At 47.0% G+C, this 16,627-nt stretch overlaps 1 protein-coding gene across 2 annotated transcripts in view; it reads left to right on the forward strand.

Moving 5' to 3' along the window:
• GAF1 (Polymerase/histidinol phosphatase-like protein) overlaps positions 1–15,899 on the forward strand; it is a 38,948-nt gene extending 23,049 nt beyond the window's left edge. The window contains exons 4-5 of one of the 2 annotated variants that reach the window (XM_086794045.1): positions 15,158–15,312; positions 15,476–15,614. In XM_086794045.1, coding sequence (XP_086650171.1) covers positions 15,158–15,312; positions 15,476–15,482 — 162 coding nt within the window. In that variant the 3' untranslated portion in view covers positions 15,483–15,614. Of the gene's footprint in view, positions 1–15,157; positions 15,313–15,389 lie in introns of both variants that reach the window. The other variant, XM_086794044.1, reaches the window with a different exon arrangement.
• The last annotated feature ends 728 nt before the right edge of the window (positions 15,900–16,627 follow it).

Consider the following 16,627-nt stretch of genomic DNA (forward strand, 5'->3'; position numbering starts at 1 on the left):
CCACTATGAATTTGTGGTCATGCCATTTGGCTTGACGAACGTCCCAGCTACATTTAACTGCATGATGATGCGTGTTTTCCGGGATTTGATTGGAAAGTGTGTGTTTATATTTCTGGACGACATACTAATATTTTTAGCTACGGTTGAGCAGCATGACGTTGATGTGGAGCAAGTCCTTAAGTTGATGGAAAGCAACGAGCTCTACGTCAATGAAAAGAAGTCGGAATTTTATCTGTTCCAGGTGCATTACTTGGGATATATAATTAGTGCTGAAGGCATTCGACTTGATCCGGCTAAAGTGGTTGAGATTGTCAACTGGGAAGTACCTCAGACAGCCTATGATATTAGATCATTTGTGGGTATATGCCAGGTATATTCCACCCACATCGATAAGTTTTCTGACCTCTCGGCAGATCTCACCGATCTGCTAAAGGGAGCGAAGACAAGAAGGCAAAAGATTCGAATGACTCCACGAGCGTTGGAGGCATTCCAGAACCTCAAGGTGGCTTTGTCAGAAGCGCCTTGTTTAGCACTTGCCTCGTGGAAAGACCCATTTCAGGTGATCACCGATGCGAGTAACATCGCAATTGGAGGTGTATTACAACAAAATGGTCATCCAGTAGCTCTCGTAACGTAAGTTACTGCCCGCCGAGAAGAACTACTCAGTCTATGATCGTGAACTCCTAGCGGTTATACAAGCCTTGAAACATTGGAAACATTTTCTATATGGCCGTGACTTTGAGGTTTGCACTGACCATCAGGCATTACGCTGGATTCAGACGATGCCAAGTGCACAGTGGAGTGATCGACAACACCGCTGGAGTCGGATATTCCAGCAATTCGGTGATATGATTGAGTACCTTCTAGGAAAGGCCAACCCAGTGGCCGATGCTTTGAGCAGGAAGGGACAAGTGTCTACGATTCAAACCACTAGACTTGATCTTGTTGGTACAGGACTAGAGGACATGAAGCACACGTCTTGGATTCCGAGGAATTTGGTACACAGTGGGAACAAGCATTGGATGCCACAGGACCATGCCGTTTTCTGATACGCGATGGTTTGCTTTTCTACAAAGGCCGACTATGTGTCATGAAGTCATTCCGGGCAGCTCTTCTCCATGATGCCCATGATGCCATTACAGGTGGTCATAGGGGCATGAATTCGACTCTGGAGAAAAATTAGAACGGCAATACTATTGGCCAAAGATGAGGCGTGATGTGTTTACATATGTACAACGCTGTGACATTTGTGAGAAGGTGAAAGCTCCTCGTGGAAAGAAGATAGGGTTGTTACAGCCCTTGCGAATTCCTGAGAGTCCTTTCCAAGACATTTCCATGGACTTTGTCACGAATCTGCCTCCCAGTCCGAGTAAGCGTAATACGCAGTGCTTAACTATTGTTGATAGGTTTAGCAAATTTGTAATGCTTATTCCTTGCAGGGCCAATGTGACCGCCGAGGATGTTGCCCAGTTGTTCATTCGGCATTGGTACCCGATTGGCGGGATTCCTAGGACCATAGTGTCAAATCGAGATGCCAAGTTTACCAGTCATTTTTGGAGGGCATTGTTTGATAATTTTGGTACTAAGTTGAATTTTTTCAGTGCATTCCACCCACAGATGGACGGCGAGACAGAGATATACAACCAGTTGGCCTTTGATGTGCTGAAGTGTTATGTCCACGATCAGCAAGGTAAGTGGGAATCGTATTTGCCTTTAGTTCAAGCTGTTTTGAATGATTCTTTTTCTTCAGCTATTGGCAGGACTCCATATGAGGCAGCGTTTGGAAGACCTTTCCAGTCGTTGTTAACCAGGACTTCGTCTTCAATACCGGAGGCGAACAGAGTGACAGAGTCTTACCATCTTAGAGTTAGTAAAAGACAGATTGGCTAAAGCGCAAGAGGCCTACACTCGACAGGCCAATAAAGACCGAAGGGATATGAAGTTTTCAGAAGGGGATTGGGTTTATCTTCGGATTATGAAGCAAAGATTGAAGCAGGTGGGCAAGCGATGCCCAAAGTTGTCTTTCAGGAGCTTCGGACCTTTTCCCATCAGGAAAAAGATTAATGAGGTGTCTATGCAATTAAAGCTACCTCCGAGTTGGACTATGCACGATGTATTTCATGTCAGTTGGTTAAAGCCATATGCAGGTCCACCCCCTTCAGAGATCAAAGACGAAGCGGAACCAGACATTGTGGATGAAGCAGAAGTTATGGTTCCAGAACAGATCCTTCTGCACTGTTTCAAGCATGGCTTCAGCCGAAGACTACGACAGTTCCTCACGAAGTTTCAGGACCGAGGAACCCATGAAGCGGTATGGCTTGACAAAGAGTTTTTCGAAGACTATCCGGCATTATTGACGGGTTATTTGGAGGCTATGCAGCTTCCGTCAAGTTAAGCAGAAAGGGATGTCACGTGCATCCCGCACTTGGATGCCACGTAGACATTTCTGTACAGAAGGTGCAGGACCTGGGATGGTGAACTGGTCCCATGTGAGCCCAGTACGGGACAAGTTAGCCAGGGATCCATCTCAGACGTCCGAGGTGAGGTGTGCATTGTCGTGCACATGAGTCCAAGGTCAGGTGTGCATTGTCCTGCACATGAAACAGTGCCAGTCGGCGCTGTGAGTCTCCCTCTAGAATGATGTCAGTGATTCTGTGTATCTGGTATGGTACTAGATGTTAGATCACTGAGTAGTTAGTGTTAAGACAAGGGGCCAGCCCATAGGGCTACCCCAGATCTTAGTGTGGGCATGGGAATGGTGTGGAACCACCCCCATGAGGGCCAGGAAGGCCCAGGCTGAACCCACCAGCCATGAAGGGGCTGTAGGACAGCCCTAGGGCAAGCAAAAGGCAGATTCCAAGAGTTTACAGCCTTTGCATGGTTGCAGGGCAGGTATGGGGCAGCCCATACGGGCTGCCTAGCCCTTGGATTGTGGGCAAAAGCTGTGCCCAGCCCTCTGGAAGCAGGCGCATCACCTTTCAGCTGGATAGGGAAAAACGCAGCATTTTATGGGATTTTATTCAGCATTTATTGCTGAATATTCACAGTCGTGGGACATTAAATGCTGGCCGCCTGGCTTTGTGCTAGCCGACTGCTGCAGTTTGAGTACTAAATAAGGGAGAGCCCACAATCCCATTCATTCATCTCATTCTCCACCAAGAGCTCAAGCATAAGAGGCTAGACAAAGCCAAGAGGGTGCTAAGCTAAGGGGTGAAGAATTCAGGTCAAGGGCAGGGTATTCCCAGCCAAGAAAAGGTCCAAGATTGCTGTATTTTCTTTCAGATTTCTCATCATTCTAATAAAGCAAATACACCATCCGTGGTAGGGGCCCTACAGAGGGTAAGTGGGACCCAATACTGTCCTCTCCACCTCTCCCTCTCTCTCTCTCTCTCTCTATTTTCTGCACTTCTCCTTTCAGTTTGTGCGTTAATTTCCGTTGCGAAAAGAGTGCTGAATTTTGAGTATTGAAGTTACCGATTCTTCTCCGAAGCTTCCGCATATTACAACTGCCTTGGCCGATTGGCCATTTGCTGGCCGACCTGGCTAGGACAAGTCGTGGGCTGCTGTTGGCTGTGTTAGTGCTGACCGACTAGCAACCTGGGGTCATATAAAATGGCCCCTTGCCCCCCCCACACTGTTCATTGTATATTTCAGGATTTCATTGGTGTATATAGCAGAGTTACACTAGCTTCTTTCTCTCTTGCATCTGTGTATTGCTCTCTACAGCAGCTGTCTTCATTTTCGCTGTGCATTTTGACATGGTATCAGAGCCCCAGGTGGCTTGAAGCTTGGAGACAGTGGGACGTCAAGGGCTTGCTGATTTAGGTGCTGATTGGAGACTGTTTTGGCCTGTATGGGACTTGGAGATCGGGTAGAAGGCGGCCATCATCGTTGGACAGCCACCTTGTAGTCTATTTGCAACCTCTTCTTCTTTTTTCCCCCCCACCCTCCTTCACAAGACCTTGTGAACCCTTGAGAGGGCAGATTTGCTTGAGATGGCTGAGAAGCACGTGAAGATCGCGACACTCCCCACGTTCCCGGTGGACCGCCAGTTGGACGGGAACAACTACGGCATATGGAAGGTAATGATGGAATCTGTTTTGGAGTCTTATGACTTGGCTGATTTCATTGTTGTTGGGGTTCCACGGCCAGAGTTAGAGGACGGGGAGTTACCCTCTATTCGTAAGGAACGGCCGGGGGGGGGGGGGGGGGGGCACAGGCACAGTTATGGGATCGTGTCAATGCCAGAGTTCGTTCTTTCATCTTTCTCAATTGCACACCACAGGTGATCAATCACATAAAGCATATGACGCTGGCCAGAGGTATTTGGCAGCATTTGGCTTCTCTCTATAATAGGGTATCACCCATGAAGAGAATCTCCTTGGAAGTTCAGATGCGGGTGATGAATCCTGCAAAGTCGTCGACGATGCGGGAGTACATCAACAAACTGCAGGCTCTTCAGCAGGAAGTTCTCTAGGTAGGGAAAGAGATATCATCAGAGGATATGGCCATAACGTTGCTGTCACATTTGCCCTCTCAGTACTCAAGCCTTTTACTCTTCGTTGATCACTAGTGGCAGGCTCAGCAACATCACATGGGAGGAGCTTGTGCCCATGGCCTTTGACCAGGGGGGCGATTCACGAACCCTCCACAGGGCGGAGGTTTCGAGGCCTTAACTGGCCAACGGTCGAAAGGCCGTAATAACAACAAGGGCAAAGGGAAGGCTTCATCGGAGAAGTCTTTTGAGAAGAAGCTTGACTCAGACCGAGAGAAATTGAAGGCCGAGAAGACCTGTAATGATTGTGGCGAGAAAGGCCACTATTGGAGAAAGTGTCCCAAGCGGACTGGGAAGAGTGTTGATTCTGCAGCTTGAGCTGCAAAGACTCCAGCCTTTGTGCACTCGGAGATGCTGGACACGGATGCTTCATCTTCTTCGAGCGAGGAGGCAGTTGGCTTCACCGCAAAGGATACTCGAGAATGGATTCTTGATAGTGGTGCTTCCTTGCACATGACTCCTTCCCGTGACTTCTTTCTAGATCTAAAACGGCAATTAGGTCGCATTTTCATTGGCGACAATTCCACCATACCAATACATAGTGAGGGCCGGATGGAGATCATTCCCGATGGCAAAGGGGGGAAGCATTCCTCTTAGGTTCTTTACGTCCCAGCACTTGGTTTTCATCTGTTGTCAGTGCATGAGGTGTGCAAGACTGGCTTCCAGGTGGAGTTTGAGGAGCATTCTGTTGCTCTACGGGACCGCGAGACTGGCCAGGTTGTTTGGGAAGGCGGCGTGGAGAATGGTATATACGAACTCTCCGCACTCTCCTCTTTGACAGGTTCTTAGATTGGTGATTTGTGGCACTTTCGGTTTGGCCACTTGAATGTGGATGCGTTGCGGCGAGCTTTCCGGGACCAAATGGTGGTTGGCTTGCCAGATGTTGGCAGCAAGCAAGGACGCTATAGTTCTTGCATTCGTGGGGTAAGCAGCACAGGGAATCTTTTCTGGAGCAGGCTTCCAGGCAAGCTTCGAAATCTTTGGAGTTGGTACACACTGACTTGTGTGGACATATGCAGACTATATCCTTGGGAGGTTCTTGTACTTTATGCTGCTTGTTGATGATTGTTCCAGATTCACATGGGTTTATTTCACAGAAGGACCAAGCTTTTGCTCGGTTCTAGGAGTGGCATGTGATGGTGGAGAAAGAATCTAGCTTGCAGGTGAAGACTCTTCGGGCTAACAAAGGAGGAGAATTTTCTTCCAATGCTTTTGTGAGATTTTGTGCAGAACTTGGCATCAAGCGGGAGTTGGCCAATACAGGTTTGCCGTCAGAGAAAGGAGTAGTTGAACGTACAAACAGGACTGTGGTGGAGATGGCGAGGACGATGTTGGAGTATCGCGATCTTCCTCGTCCACTTTGGGGAGAGGCTGTGTCACCAGCCTTGACATTTCCTAGTATGAAAGGGGTCTGATGGACTCCAGGATGTCTAAATATTTGGAAAGTACAAGAGAGAATGGAGTAGTTGAGCGTAAGAACCGGACTGTGGTGGACATGGCGAGGATGATGTTGGAGCATCGTGATCTTCCTCATCCGCTATGGGGAGAGGTTGTGGCTACGGCTGTCCATATCCTCAACCGATCTTCGACGACTTTAGTACCAAACACGACTTCCTTTGAGGCTTATTATTGGCAGGAAACCAGATATCTCCCATTTCCGTGTGTTTGGGAGTGATGCCTATGTTCACACTCCAAAGAAGCAAAGGAGAAAGCTTGACTCGAAGTCCTAGAAGCTTGTTTTTGTGGGATATAACTCTCTTTCCAAAGGATACAGGTTGTATGACCCAAAGCGGAACAAGGTTGTCGTTAGCAGAGATGTGGTTTTTGATGAGCATGTTCCGTCTTCCATTGTTGATGAGCCGTCACTTCTTGGAGATCCAGATGAGTCTGATATGATGATTCGTAGTCGATTGTTCTAGCTGGACAGCCTCAGCCAGTTGAGGAGGTTGAGCCCGCGGCTGGAGATGAGCCCCCGCGGCAGTAGGAGGCTCCGCGTTCTGTTCGAGTACCCAGGTGGTTGTTAGACACCCTTCGGGAATCAGGTGGTTGTTAGACACCCTTCGGGAATCAGGTGTTATGGAGCTTCCCTCTGAGTGGACTACAAAGGATGAACCTTGAAGATTGCATAGAGTTCGTGACAAAAAATCATTCAGCGGAGCTCTTACAGGTAAACTATGCTTTGATTTCTCGTATCATGCGGAACAAAGAGCCCACTTCCGTAAATGAAGCCCTTTCACAGGATATTTGGAGGAAAGCCATGCAGGTGGAATTGGATGTCATAGAGAAGAATAAAACTTGGGAGTTGGTTCCTACGCTATCAAAATCATTGGTGTCAAGCAGATCTTAAGAGAGACCAAGTATACGTCAGACGGGTCGATGGACAAAACACAAAGCCAGACTTGTGGCTAAGGGTTATGCTCAGCGGCCTGGCATCAACTATGAGGATACCTTTGCATCGACAGCGAGGATGACCATGATTCGGACCGTTCTTGTCCTTGCCTCTTCTCAGTGGTGGCCCATATATCAGATGGATGTAAAATCCACGTTCCTTAATGGTGACTTGCAGGAGGAGGTGTATGTTGAGGAGCCTCGAGGCTTTGAGGTTCCAGGATCAAAGGGGATGGTTTATAGGTTGCGGAAGGCCTTGTATGGTCTTAAGCATGCTCCCAGGGCTTGGAATCAGAAGATTGATTCCTTCTTTCTACGGATTGGATTTCAGAGATCAATTGCAGATCCCAACTTATATCTCTTTCGGGAACGCGGCATGGTCACGTTGATCATCCTTTATGTGGATGACCTCATTTTCACTGGCGGTCATGTGGAGCACATTGTAGTGACGAAGGCTGCCTTGTCAAAGGAGTTTGAGATGACCAACTTAGGCTTACTCCACTTCTTCTTAGGATTGGAGATCTGGCAGACCTAGAGGGGTTCTTTGTCTCTCGGCAGCGGTATGTCCATGAGTTGCTTGAGGCCTTAAGGATGGAGAACTGCAAGCCTATTACGTCATCGATGGACCCGAACACAAAGCTTACAGTGAATGATGCTTGTGAGCCAGTTGATGCCTCTCTGTATCGGAAGTTGGTTGGTTCATTGATCTGGTTGCTGAACACCAGATTGGACTTGAGCTTTCCTGAGGGGCTGTTGAGCTCGTTCATGCGGACAACTTTGAAGTCTCATTGGGATGCAGGATTGCAGATCTTGCGGTATCTACAGGGTACGAAGGATCTTGGACTCTTCTACGACACTGGAGGTGAAACGAAGGACCGAGGCCAACTCCAAGGTTGAAGTGACTCAGATTGGGGAGGAGATCCAGAGATGAGGAGATCTATATCAGGCTACAGTTCTACCCTTGGCTCAGGTGCTGTTTCAAGGAGCAACAAGAGGCCCTTGTCGTCTACAGAGGCAGAGTACCGGGCTGCTTGTGGTGCTACTTGCGAGGTTTTCACAGAAGAAGCCCACGATCATCCAGTGCGATAACCAGAGCTGTATCGCTATTGCTCGAAACCCGGTCTTCAATGCCCGGACCAAGCACATAGAGATACAATATCGCTTTTTTTGTGAGAAGATCTTGGCTGGTTGTCACGACCCTGTGTTTTTCTCTGGACAAGATGCAGATGTGCACGGGGACATGGTGGACAGTGTGAATGGCATCAGGTGGGAGTGAAGATGGAAGCCCATGTGTGGATAAACCCATGTGTGAAAGGGGGCAAAGAGATTTTAGCTTAAAAGGTTTAAAAACCTTTAAAAATTATTTATAAAGCCTTTCATTAAAGAAACGTGGCCCTTATGCTATTTTTGGGGCCACGTGTGAGCTTTTTGGTAAAAGAGGGGCTGTTGGGCAGAAAAAGGAGGAGGCGCCTATCTCTCTGGTGGAAGTGAGTGCTTTTTCACTGAGGAGGGCTGGTCGCCTGAAGATGTATGTTGGCTGCGTAGAACTGGACTGTATGCTGGCTGCGCACAGGGGATTGCTTGTAGGTCTGTACGACTGTACGGACAGCTGTACGGACAGGACAGAAAACAGGCGCATACAGGCTGCTGTGCGTGGGGAGTCTTCTGAAAAAGAGGCGCATACAGGCAGGGGCTGCAGGGCTGTGTTTCTTGCAGGCGGCTGAGGCGCACAGAGCTGGGCGTGCTCTCTCTCTCTCTCTTTTCCTTGCCACCAGGTGGGCTGGATTTCAGGCGCAGCATACAGGAGGCTGGACTGTGTGTTGCTTGGGCAGTTTTCAGGGCACCTATTGATAGGAGAAAAAGCGCATGGCTGCAGGCGCTTTTCTATCTTTTTGTTGGTGCAAAAGCGGAGGACTGGACTGAACAGAGGCTGGTTATTCATGAACATAGACATCATGTCGATGGCGTTCATTTGATGGAACTTTCAGCTTCTCTTTGCTTTGGATTCAGGACTGTTTTGGGACAGTTTACGGGCTGTTTTTGTGTGGCTGCAAATTCAGCTATGTGCTTGGGTTTTTGGCTGCAAGTACAAGGTCACTTGGTTATGTTTCTTGGCATGGGAGTGATGCAAGCTCGCATGGCTGCGTGCTCATGGAGCAGATTGCTTTCTTCCTGCCAGAAAGGAACAGAGGGACCTACAGTTATGGGCATCTCTATGTTGCCAGATGTTTCATGAGGGAACAGGTAACTAGATGTATGGGAAACATGACAGAAGTTTCAAAGGGAAACAGGCCTAAGGGTTTCATGTGGAAACAGGTCGTAGGTTTTCTCGAAGAGACATGTTTTTGGGTTTTTCCAGGAGATAGGTCACATGCAGGGAGAAGGTACAGGAGTGGACACATGTTTGGTACAGCCTTGCTACTGATAGGACAAGGGACAGGGAATCCATGACAGAGATGGATAGTACCCTTGGAAGGTAGAGAGGGTTGGTACAGGTGTGTCAACTGTATGGTATGCTGTGCTGTGATGCGAGTTCTCTTTTGAGAGACAGCTTGGGAGTCTGTGTTGCAATGCAAAAGCACTGGATGTGTCAGGGTGTGATGCTGTTCATAGTGTGAGAGGCTATGGATGGTTGTGGCAGCCTTGATCATGGGAGAAAGCTTCTGTATGCAGACTCAATGTGAGAAGAGTCTTTCGATGTGAACAATGGCTGGACTTGTTTGTGGATGTCGTGTGGATTAGAAGCCAGATGCAGGTTCTTTGCAAGCTTCAGGAGTTCTACTGGGACGGCTGAGTTGTCAGCCTTATATTGTAATCAAAGCTCTTATAATCAATTAAAGAAATACCGCAAGGGGCGTCACTGCGATTTGGGGCCAATCGGTGTCCGTGTACTATTTGCAGGAGCACTCTAGCTCCCCCTGTTTGTTTTCCTTTTCTAGGTTCTCAATGGTGTTGAAGTGTTTTATGTGCGAGTGTTTGTTTCACCGCCCTTTGCTTTGTGAAGGCCGGTTTACAAGGTTCCGTTTGCTGGGACACATCGTCGACTTTCTCAAGGAGGCGAGTCCGGGGTTGCTTTGGTCGGGACAATCGCTAACTTTCCTAAGGGGGCGAGCTCGTGGTTGTCTCATGAGAGTCACATCAAAAGCTTCAACATGAGGAAAGTGAAAAGGAAGTGCAGGACACAGTACAGGATTTTGTGTCTTTGCCTATATGAGGTGAAGAGCAAGAGCTGAAGATGAAGTTCAGGAGAAAAGACACCAAGGACAAGAAGTAGTCGGCCAGGAACAAGAAGCAGTTGAAGTGTTATGGTGCAGGAGATGCGTTGAAGGCTATGGCTTTTGACAGTTTGTCACCGGTGGTATCTTCACGGAGGCTTCATGGGTTCGGAAGACAGTTTCTTTCTATGTTAGTGGTGATCTACTATGCTTCATCGAGGACTTGTGCTTATCACTTGGGTGGAGTGCAAGCAGGTTTTGGGTGCCTGAGGATGTATCAGATGAGGCTCAGATGGAAGTGGAGGAACTTGACGAGGTTCTTATTCCTGAGCATATACTGGCACATAAGGAAAGAAAGGTACAAGGTAAGGTTTCCCGTCGCTATCCTGTGAAGTTCAAGAGCTGTTCACTGATGGATACGAAGTGGATGGAGGAGGTTCACTGATGGATGCGAAGTGGATGGAGGAGGGTGACTTAGCAGATTCACCTCAGGATTTGCAGCTTTATCTTGATGCCTCTGAGTTGGAGTCGACTCTTGTTACGGCTCATTCAGGTTCAGCAGAGCATAGGTCTAGAGCATTGCCTGATGCTCAAGAGGGGGGTAGCACCTCCGCTTCCTTGTTCAGATAGGCTCAGTTGTTATCTAGGAGTCGCTTGGTGACATCTTTGTATTCACCCGAAGGTACTGAGGCTGACAGTACATCTGCTTATGGGACTTCTAAGATCTTGTGTTCTAGACACATGAGATGATGGTTGAGTATGGTTCACAGTCGCGCGCACCTGGAACTATAACTGCAACTATGGATAACTCTATGGAGGACATGAGTCTTGCGAGCAGTCCTAGAGTTGGTTTGGTTCATGGCTATATGGATCGAACTCTATTTGTGCATGTATGCATACACTTTTTGAGGTAGAGGTATTTTTGTATTCTGGTGCCATTGGATCCTGGTATCATTGAGAATACATTGGGAAATACTCTGCATTGTGTCATGTGCTGCATGTATGTTGGTATGATACATCAAGTGCTTTATTATGTCATGGATGCACCATTAGGTGTAACTCCTGCGGGATGGCCATGAGACATATGTGGGAAAGTACTTAGTGAATGTAGTGTTTGGATGCATTGAGTGCTTGCATATGCTCATGTTTTACCTTCAGTCGTGGGTCCTGCGGCGTAAGGCTTGCGAGCAGCCCTTAGACTGTTACTTTGGAGTAGGTAGAGCATTTTGAGGAGCATATTGTTTGCGAATGCATGTGTGTCATGCATATGTGTGCCATATGTAAAATGATGCATGGTTTTGTTTTTGGCTAACACGGGTAACGTGTTTCCATTTGGTTTTAGACTTTTGCTGTAGGTTCTGAAGGAACAAGCAAGAGGACAGTGTGGCTTATTGTGCAGGCTGATTGTTCTATCATCCAGATGCATTGGAAGGCCATTGTTTTTGCCATATGGGGTGTCTTTGCTCATAAGATGCTTTACTGTGCCATTGAGTGCAATCGAGGACGCTTGCCATTTTTCAAGAGGGGGGTATGTCACGACCCTGTGTTTTTCTCTGGACAAGATGCAGATGTGCACGGGGACATGGTGGACAGTGTGAATGGCATCAGGTGGGAGTGAAGATGGAAGCCCATGTGTGGATAACCCCATGTGTGAAAGGGGGCAAAGAGATTTTAGCTTAAAAGGTTTAAAAACCTTTAAAAATTATTTATAAAGCCTATCATTAAAGAAACGTGGCCCTTATCCTATTTTTGGGGCCACGTGTGAGCTTTTTGGTAAAAGAGGGGCTGTTGGGCAGAAAAAGGAGGAGGCGCCTATCTCTCTGGTGGAAGTGAGTGCTTTTTCGCTGAGGAGGGCTGGTCGCTTGAAGATGTATGTTGGCTGCGTAGAACTGGACTGTATGCTGGCTGCGCACAGGGGATTGCTTGCAGGTCTGTACGACTGTACGGACAGCTGTACGGACAAGACAGAAAACAGGCGCATACAGGCTGCTGTGCGTGGGGAGTCTTCTGAAAAAGAGGCGCATACAGGCAGGGGCTGCAGGGCTGTGTTTCTTGCAGGCGGCTGAGGCGCACAGAGCTGGGCGTGCTCTCTCTCTCTCTTTTCCTTGCCACCAGGTGGGTTGGATTTCAGGCGCAGCATACAGGAGGCTGGACTGTGTGTTGCTTGGGCAGTTTTCAGGGCACCTATTGATAGGAGAAAAAGCGCATGGCTGCAGGCGCTTTTCTATCTTTTTCTTGGTGCAAAAGCGGAGGACTGGACTGAACAGAGGCTGGTTATTCATGAACATAGACATCATGTTGATGGCGTTCATCTGATGGAACTTTCAGCTTCTCTTTGCTTTGGATTCAGGACTGTTTTGGGACAGTTTACGGGCTGTTTTTGTGTGGCTGCAAATTCAGCTATGTGCTTGGGTTTTTGGCTGCAAGTACAAGGTCACTTGGTTATGTTTCTTGGCATGGGAGTGATGCAAGCTCGCATGGCTGCGTGCTCATGGAGCAGATTGCTTTCTTCCTGCCAGAAAGGAACAGAGGGACCTACAGTTATGGGCATCTCTATGTTGCCAGATGTTTCATGAGGGAACAGGTAACTAGATGTATGGGAAACATGACAGAAGTTTCAAAGGGAAACAGGCCTAAGGGTTTCATGTGGAAACAGGTCGTAGGTTTTCTCGAAGAGACATGTTTTTGGGTTTTTCCAGGAGATAGGTCACATGCAGGCAGAAGGTACAGGAGTGGACACATGTTTGGTACAGCCTTGCTACTGATAGGACAAGGGACAGGGAATCCATGACAGAGATGGATAGTACCCTTGGAAGGTAGAGAGGGTTGGTACAGGTGTGTCAACTGTATGGTATGCTGTGCTGTGATGCGAGTTCTCTTTTGAGAGACAGTTTGGGAGTCTGTGTTGCGATGCAGAAGCACTGGATGTGTTAGGGTGTGATGCTGTTCATAGTGTGAGAGGGCTATGGATGGTTGTGGCAGCCTTGATCATGGGAGAAAGCTTCTGTATGCAGACTCAATGTGAGAAGAGTCTTTCGATGTGAACAATGGCTGGACTTGTTTGTGGATGCCGTGTGGATTAGAAGCCAGATACAAATTCTTTGCAGGCTTCAGGAGTTCTACTGGGACGGTTGAGTTGCCAGCCTTACATTGTAATCAAAGCTCTTATAATCAATTAAAGAAATATCGCAAGGGGCGCCACTGCGATTTGGGGCCAATCGGTGTCCGTGTACTATTTGCAGGAGCACTCTAGCTCCCCCTATTTGTTTTCCTTTTCTAGGTTCTCAATGGTGTTGAAGTGTTTTATGTGCGAGTGTTTGTTTCACCACCCTTTGCTTTCTGAAGGCCGGTTTACACTGGTGACAGCTTGCTTCTTTATTGTTCGACGGAGGACAATGCGGTGGACCTCTTCACGAAGTCTCTACCTCAGGCTATGCTCTGGCGGCACTCCAGGGCACTGGGGTTGGTTCCACATCTAGGAGCTGAGAGGAGGTGTTAGCAGTCACCTCCTGTCTGTATATTACACTAGGGCCTCTGTTGTGGGTGTGCCCTTTTTCCTATTTTTCTAAGGTGTGTTTGGGCAGTTGGCTGTCTCTTTTTGCTGGCCGACTGGGTGTTGCTACCCGACTTATCATTTGCTGACCTGGCCAACTAGGGCTTTTTCAGGTCATGGGCACACATATTGCTGGTCGTGAGCTTTTGCTGCTGTCGGCCTGTTTTAGACTGGCCGACCAGCAGCCTGGGGCCATATAAAATGGCCCCTTGCCCCCCACACTCTCCAATTGTAGTTCTGGGATTTTCTTATGTGTATATAACAGAGTTACACAGCTCTCTCTCTCTCTCTCTCTCTCTCTCTCTCTCTTTCATTTGCGTTTTGCTCTCTACAGCACTTGTCTTCATTTCCGCTGTACATTCTGACAAGGGATGTTGCCCGTGAACCGTGCATGTGAAACTGTCTGTTAACATGGTTATGTTGCATGTGGACAGGTGGTAAGTATTGGTCAAATTGCGTTAATTTATCTCTTAGGACTTGGTGTTCATTTATAAGTGAGCGTATTCACACTTCAATAAGTTTGGGCAGCCAAAACTCACTTATAAATTATTACCAGCCCTGTGTACACTACGCCCGATGGAGGCATGGAGGCCTCTTCTTCTTAGCCTCTCTTCACTATTTCAGATCTTGCGGCCATCCTCTCTTGCTTGATGATGGATCTCCTCCATCCCCTCCATGATTTGGGATAGAGTTCATTATGATCATTCTCATGTACTTTATAGCATGCTCCCCCATTTGTTCTGTGCATTTACCTAGGACTCATCTTCAGCTACTAGGTTTCCAGTTTCAGTTTCAGTTTTGTTTCATTTTCCCATGATGATGATACTCCATGGATACTTGTAATCATCTTTTGTCTCATAGGCCCATATCATTGTCATGGCTTGAGCTTTTATCTCCTTTCTCTTCTTGCACTCTACTCCTACACACCTATCATGGATATCTTTCATCCTTCATAGCTGCATATGTGTTATCCTGAAAACCAATCTGGTATCAGAGCTAGGCTGAACCACATCTGTGTTTTTCAGGTTTTTGCATTTTTAGGGTTTCTACTCCTACACACCTATCATGGACATCTTTAATCCTCCATAGCTGCATGTGTGTGATCGTAGAAACCAATATGGTATCAGAGCTAGGCTGAACCGCATCTGCACTTTTAGGGTTTCTGCCTTTGCCATCGAGGAGTTACACTGGAGAAAGTACCCCAGCTTGGCACTCAAGAAGCATTGCAAGAGGGTCACTGGGTGTTCTAAGTTCTGCTTTTACTTTTTTGACATACACACCTTTATGCCATACAATTGTAGTACATAATTCAAGCTCTATTGTTATGCCTCAAAGAGTTATTCAACGGTTGTGTGCGCACACATGCACGGCACAGCATGCTTCTGCTTGTTGTTCAGGTTTGCCTTGCTCGTCACAAACGATGCTAATTGTTTGGATAGTTGGCAGATGTTGCAGGTTTTGACTCGAGGACGGAATATCATTGTTACGAGTGGAGCTCGTCGATCTGTGGACCTGAGGGGGCCTAATGATATTGCCAACATAGGCACCTTGTTTGGATTGTCAAGGGAAGCTGCGAAGGCTTCAGTTTCAAAGAATTGCGAGTAATCTCTCCTCATTTCGTCTCATGTGTTATATGATTTTATTTTGGCATGTTATTCATGTAGTCTAAGATTTGCAGAGGTGCAATTTTGCATGGCTTGGCGAGGAAAAAGACCTACAAATCTGCTATCATTGTTGACACGCTTCCAGAATGGGGACATGCAGGATCTGATGAAACATGGTTTGATATTCCTAAGGTTTGGGATCCTCTGTCCAACATAAAGATGGGTGAGGAATTTTTGTTACCTGAGAAGATGCAAAAGGATTTAGCAGTTGAAATTCAAAAGGAGTTGGAGGTACATACTAGTGGGGAAAGGCATCATCAGTTAGATGGTACAAAATCAGTGTTTCAAGTAGGTGATTCAGAGGGGCTTGAAGACATTGAAGAGGGAGGCTTTCTTAGCATTGATCTTGGTGAGACTAAAAAAGGAGCAGCTGTGGGCAGTCACAAAAGAGGAAGAGGAGGCAAGGGCAAGACAGAGAATCCTAAGGCAAAGCAATCAAAAAGGAAGAGGGGATAGCTCTACTTTCTACTCACTACCAACTGGGAGGGGAGGGGAGGGGAGGGGATGGTTTTCTTTTTTCAGAGTTGTGTGTGTTGGGGGGGGAGAGAGAGAGAGAGAGAGAGAGAGAGAGAGAGAGAGAGCTTTAGCATTTTTAAGGCAGAATACAAGCGCCTTCTGGTGGTGACACTCGTGGCCGTGAGGAACCTTGATGAAGCCCTAATGCAAGGGCTTTACGTTATCATTTTTGACCTCCTTGCACATTTTTTTTTCTTATAAAAGAAAGGCTTTACTCATAACTGGTTTTCCAATTATAAGATTCTGTTGATTGATAGTTGACTTAAAATAAGGTATCAGCCATGGTTGCAATTTCAAGGATTAATTTTTGGAACACAGATTGAGAAATTTCTTTCATGTTAAGTGTTGCTTTGGCTCTTTTCTAAGTTTTTAATAGTGAGTATTAAGTCAAAGAGTATCTCTTTCCTTAATAGCCAATCTGTTATCCGGTTGGGTTTATAGTATCATGACAAACATGGTCGGCATGTGTATGATTGAAATTTTACATTAAGGAGCTCGCTAGCATCTTATATCAAATAAATGAGGATGTAGGTCTCTTGTTTAGTTGACTAATGGTCTGAAGAGATTGTTCAACCACACTTTTTCATTGCTTATGACTGATAGGGTTCAACAACAGATCCCACTAAATGCATTCTACAATAAATCATTGTCCTCCATTTATTCCAAGATGAAAGCGATTAGTTACTTTTATGTGACAGAAGGCATGGACGAAAGGTTTCCACGACCCTTTGTCCCA

The sequence above is a fragment of the Cibotium barometz genome, chromosome 60, assembly GCF_041138505.1.
Source record: "Cibotium barometz isolate CiBa-2024 chromosome 60, ASM4113850v1, whole genome shotgun sequence".
Taxonomy (NCBI): domain Eukaryota; kingdom Viridiplantae; phylum Streptophyta; class Polypodiopsida; order Cyatheales; family Cibotiaceae; genus Cibotium; species Cibotium barometz.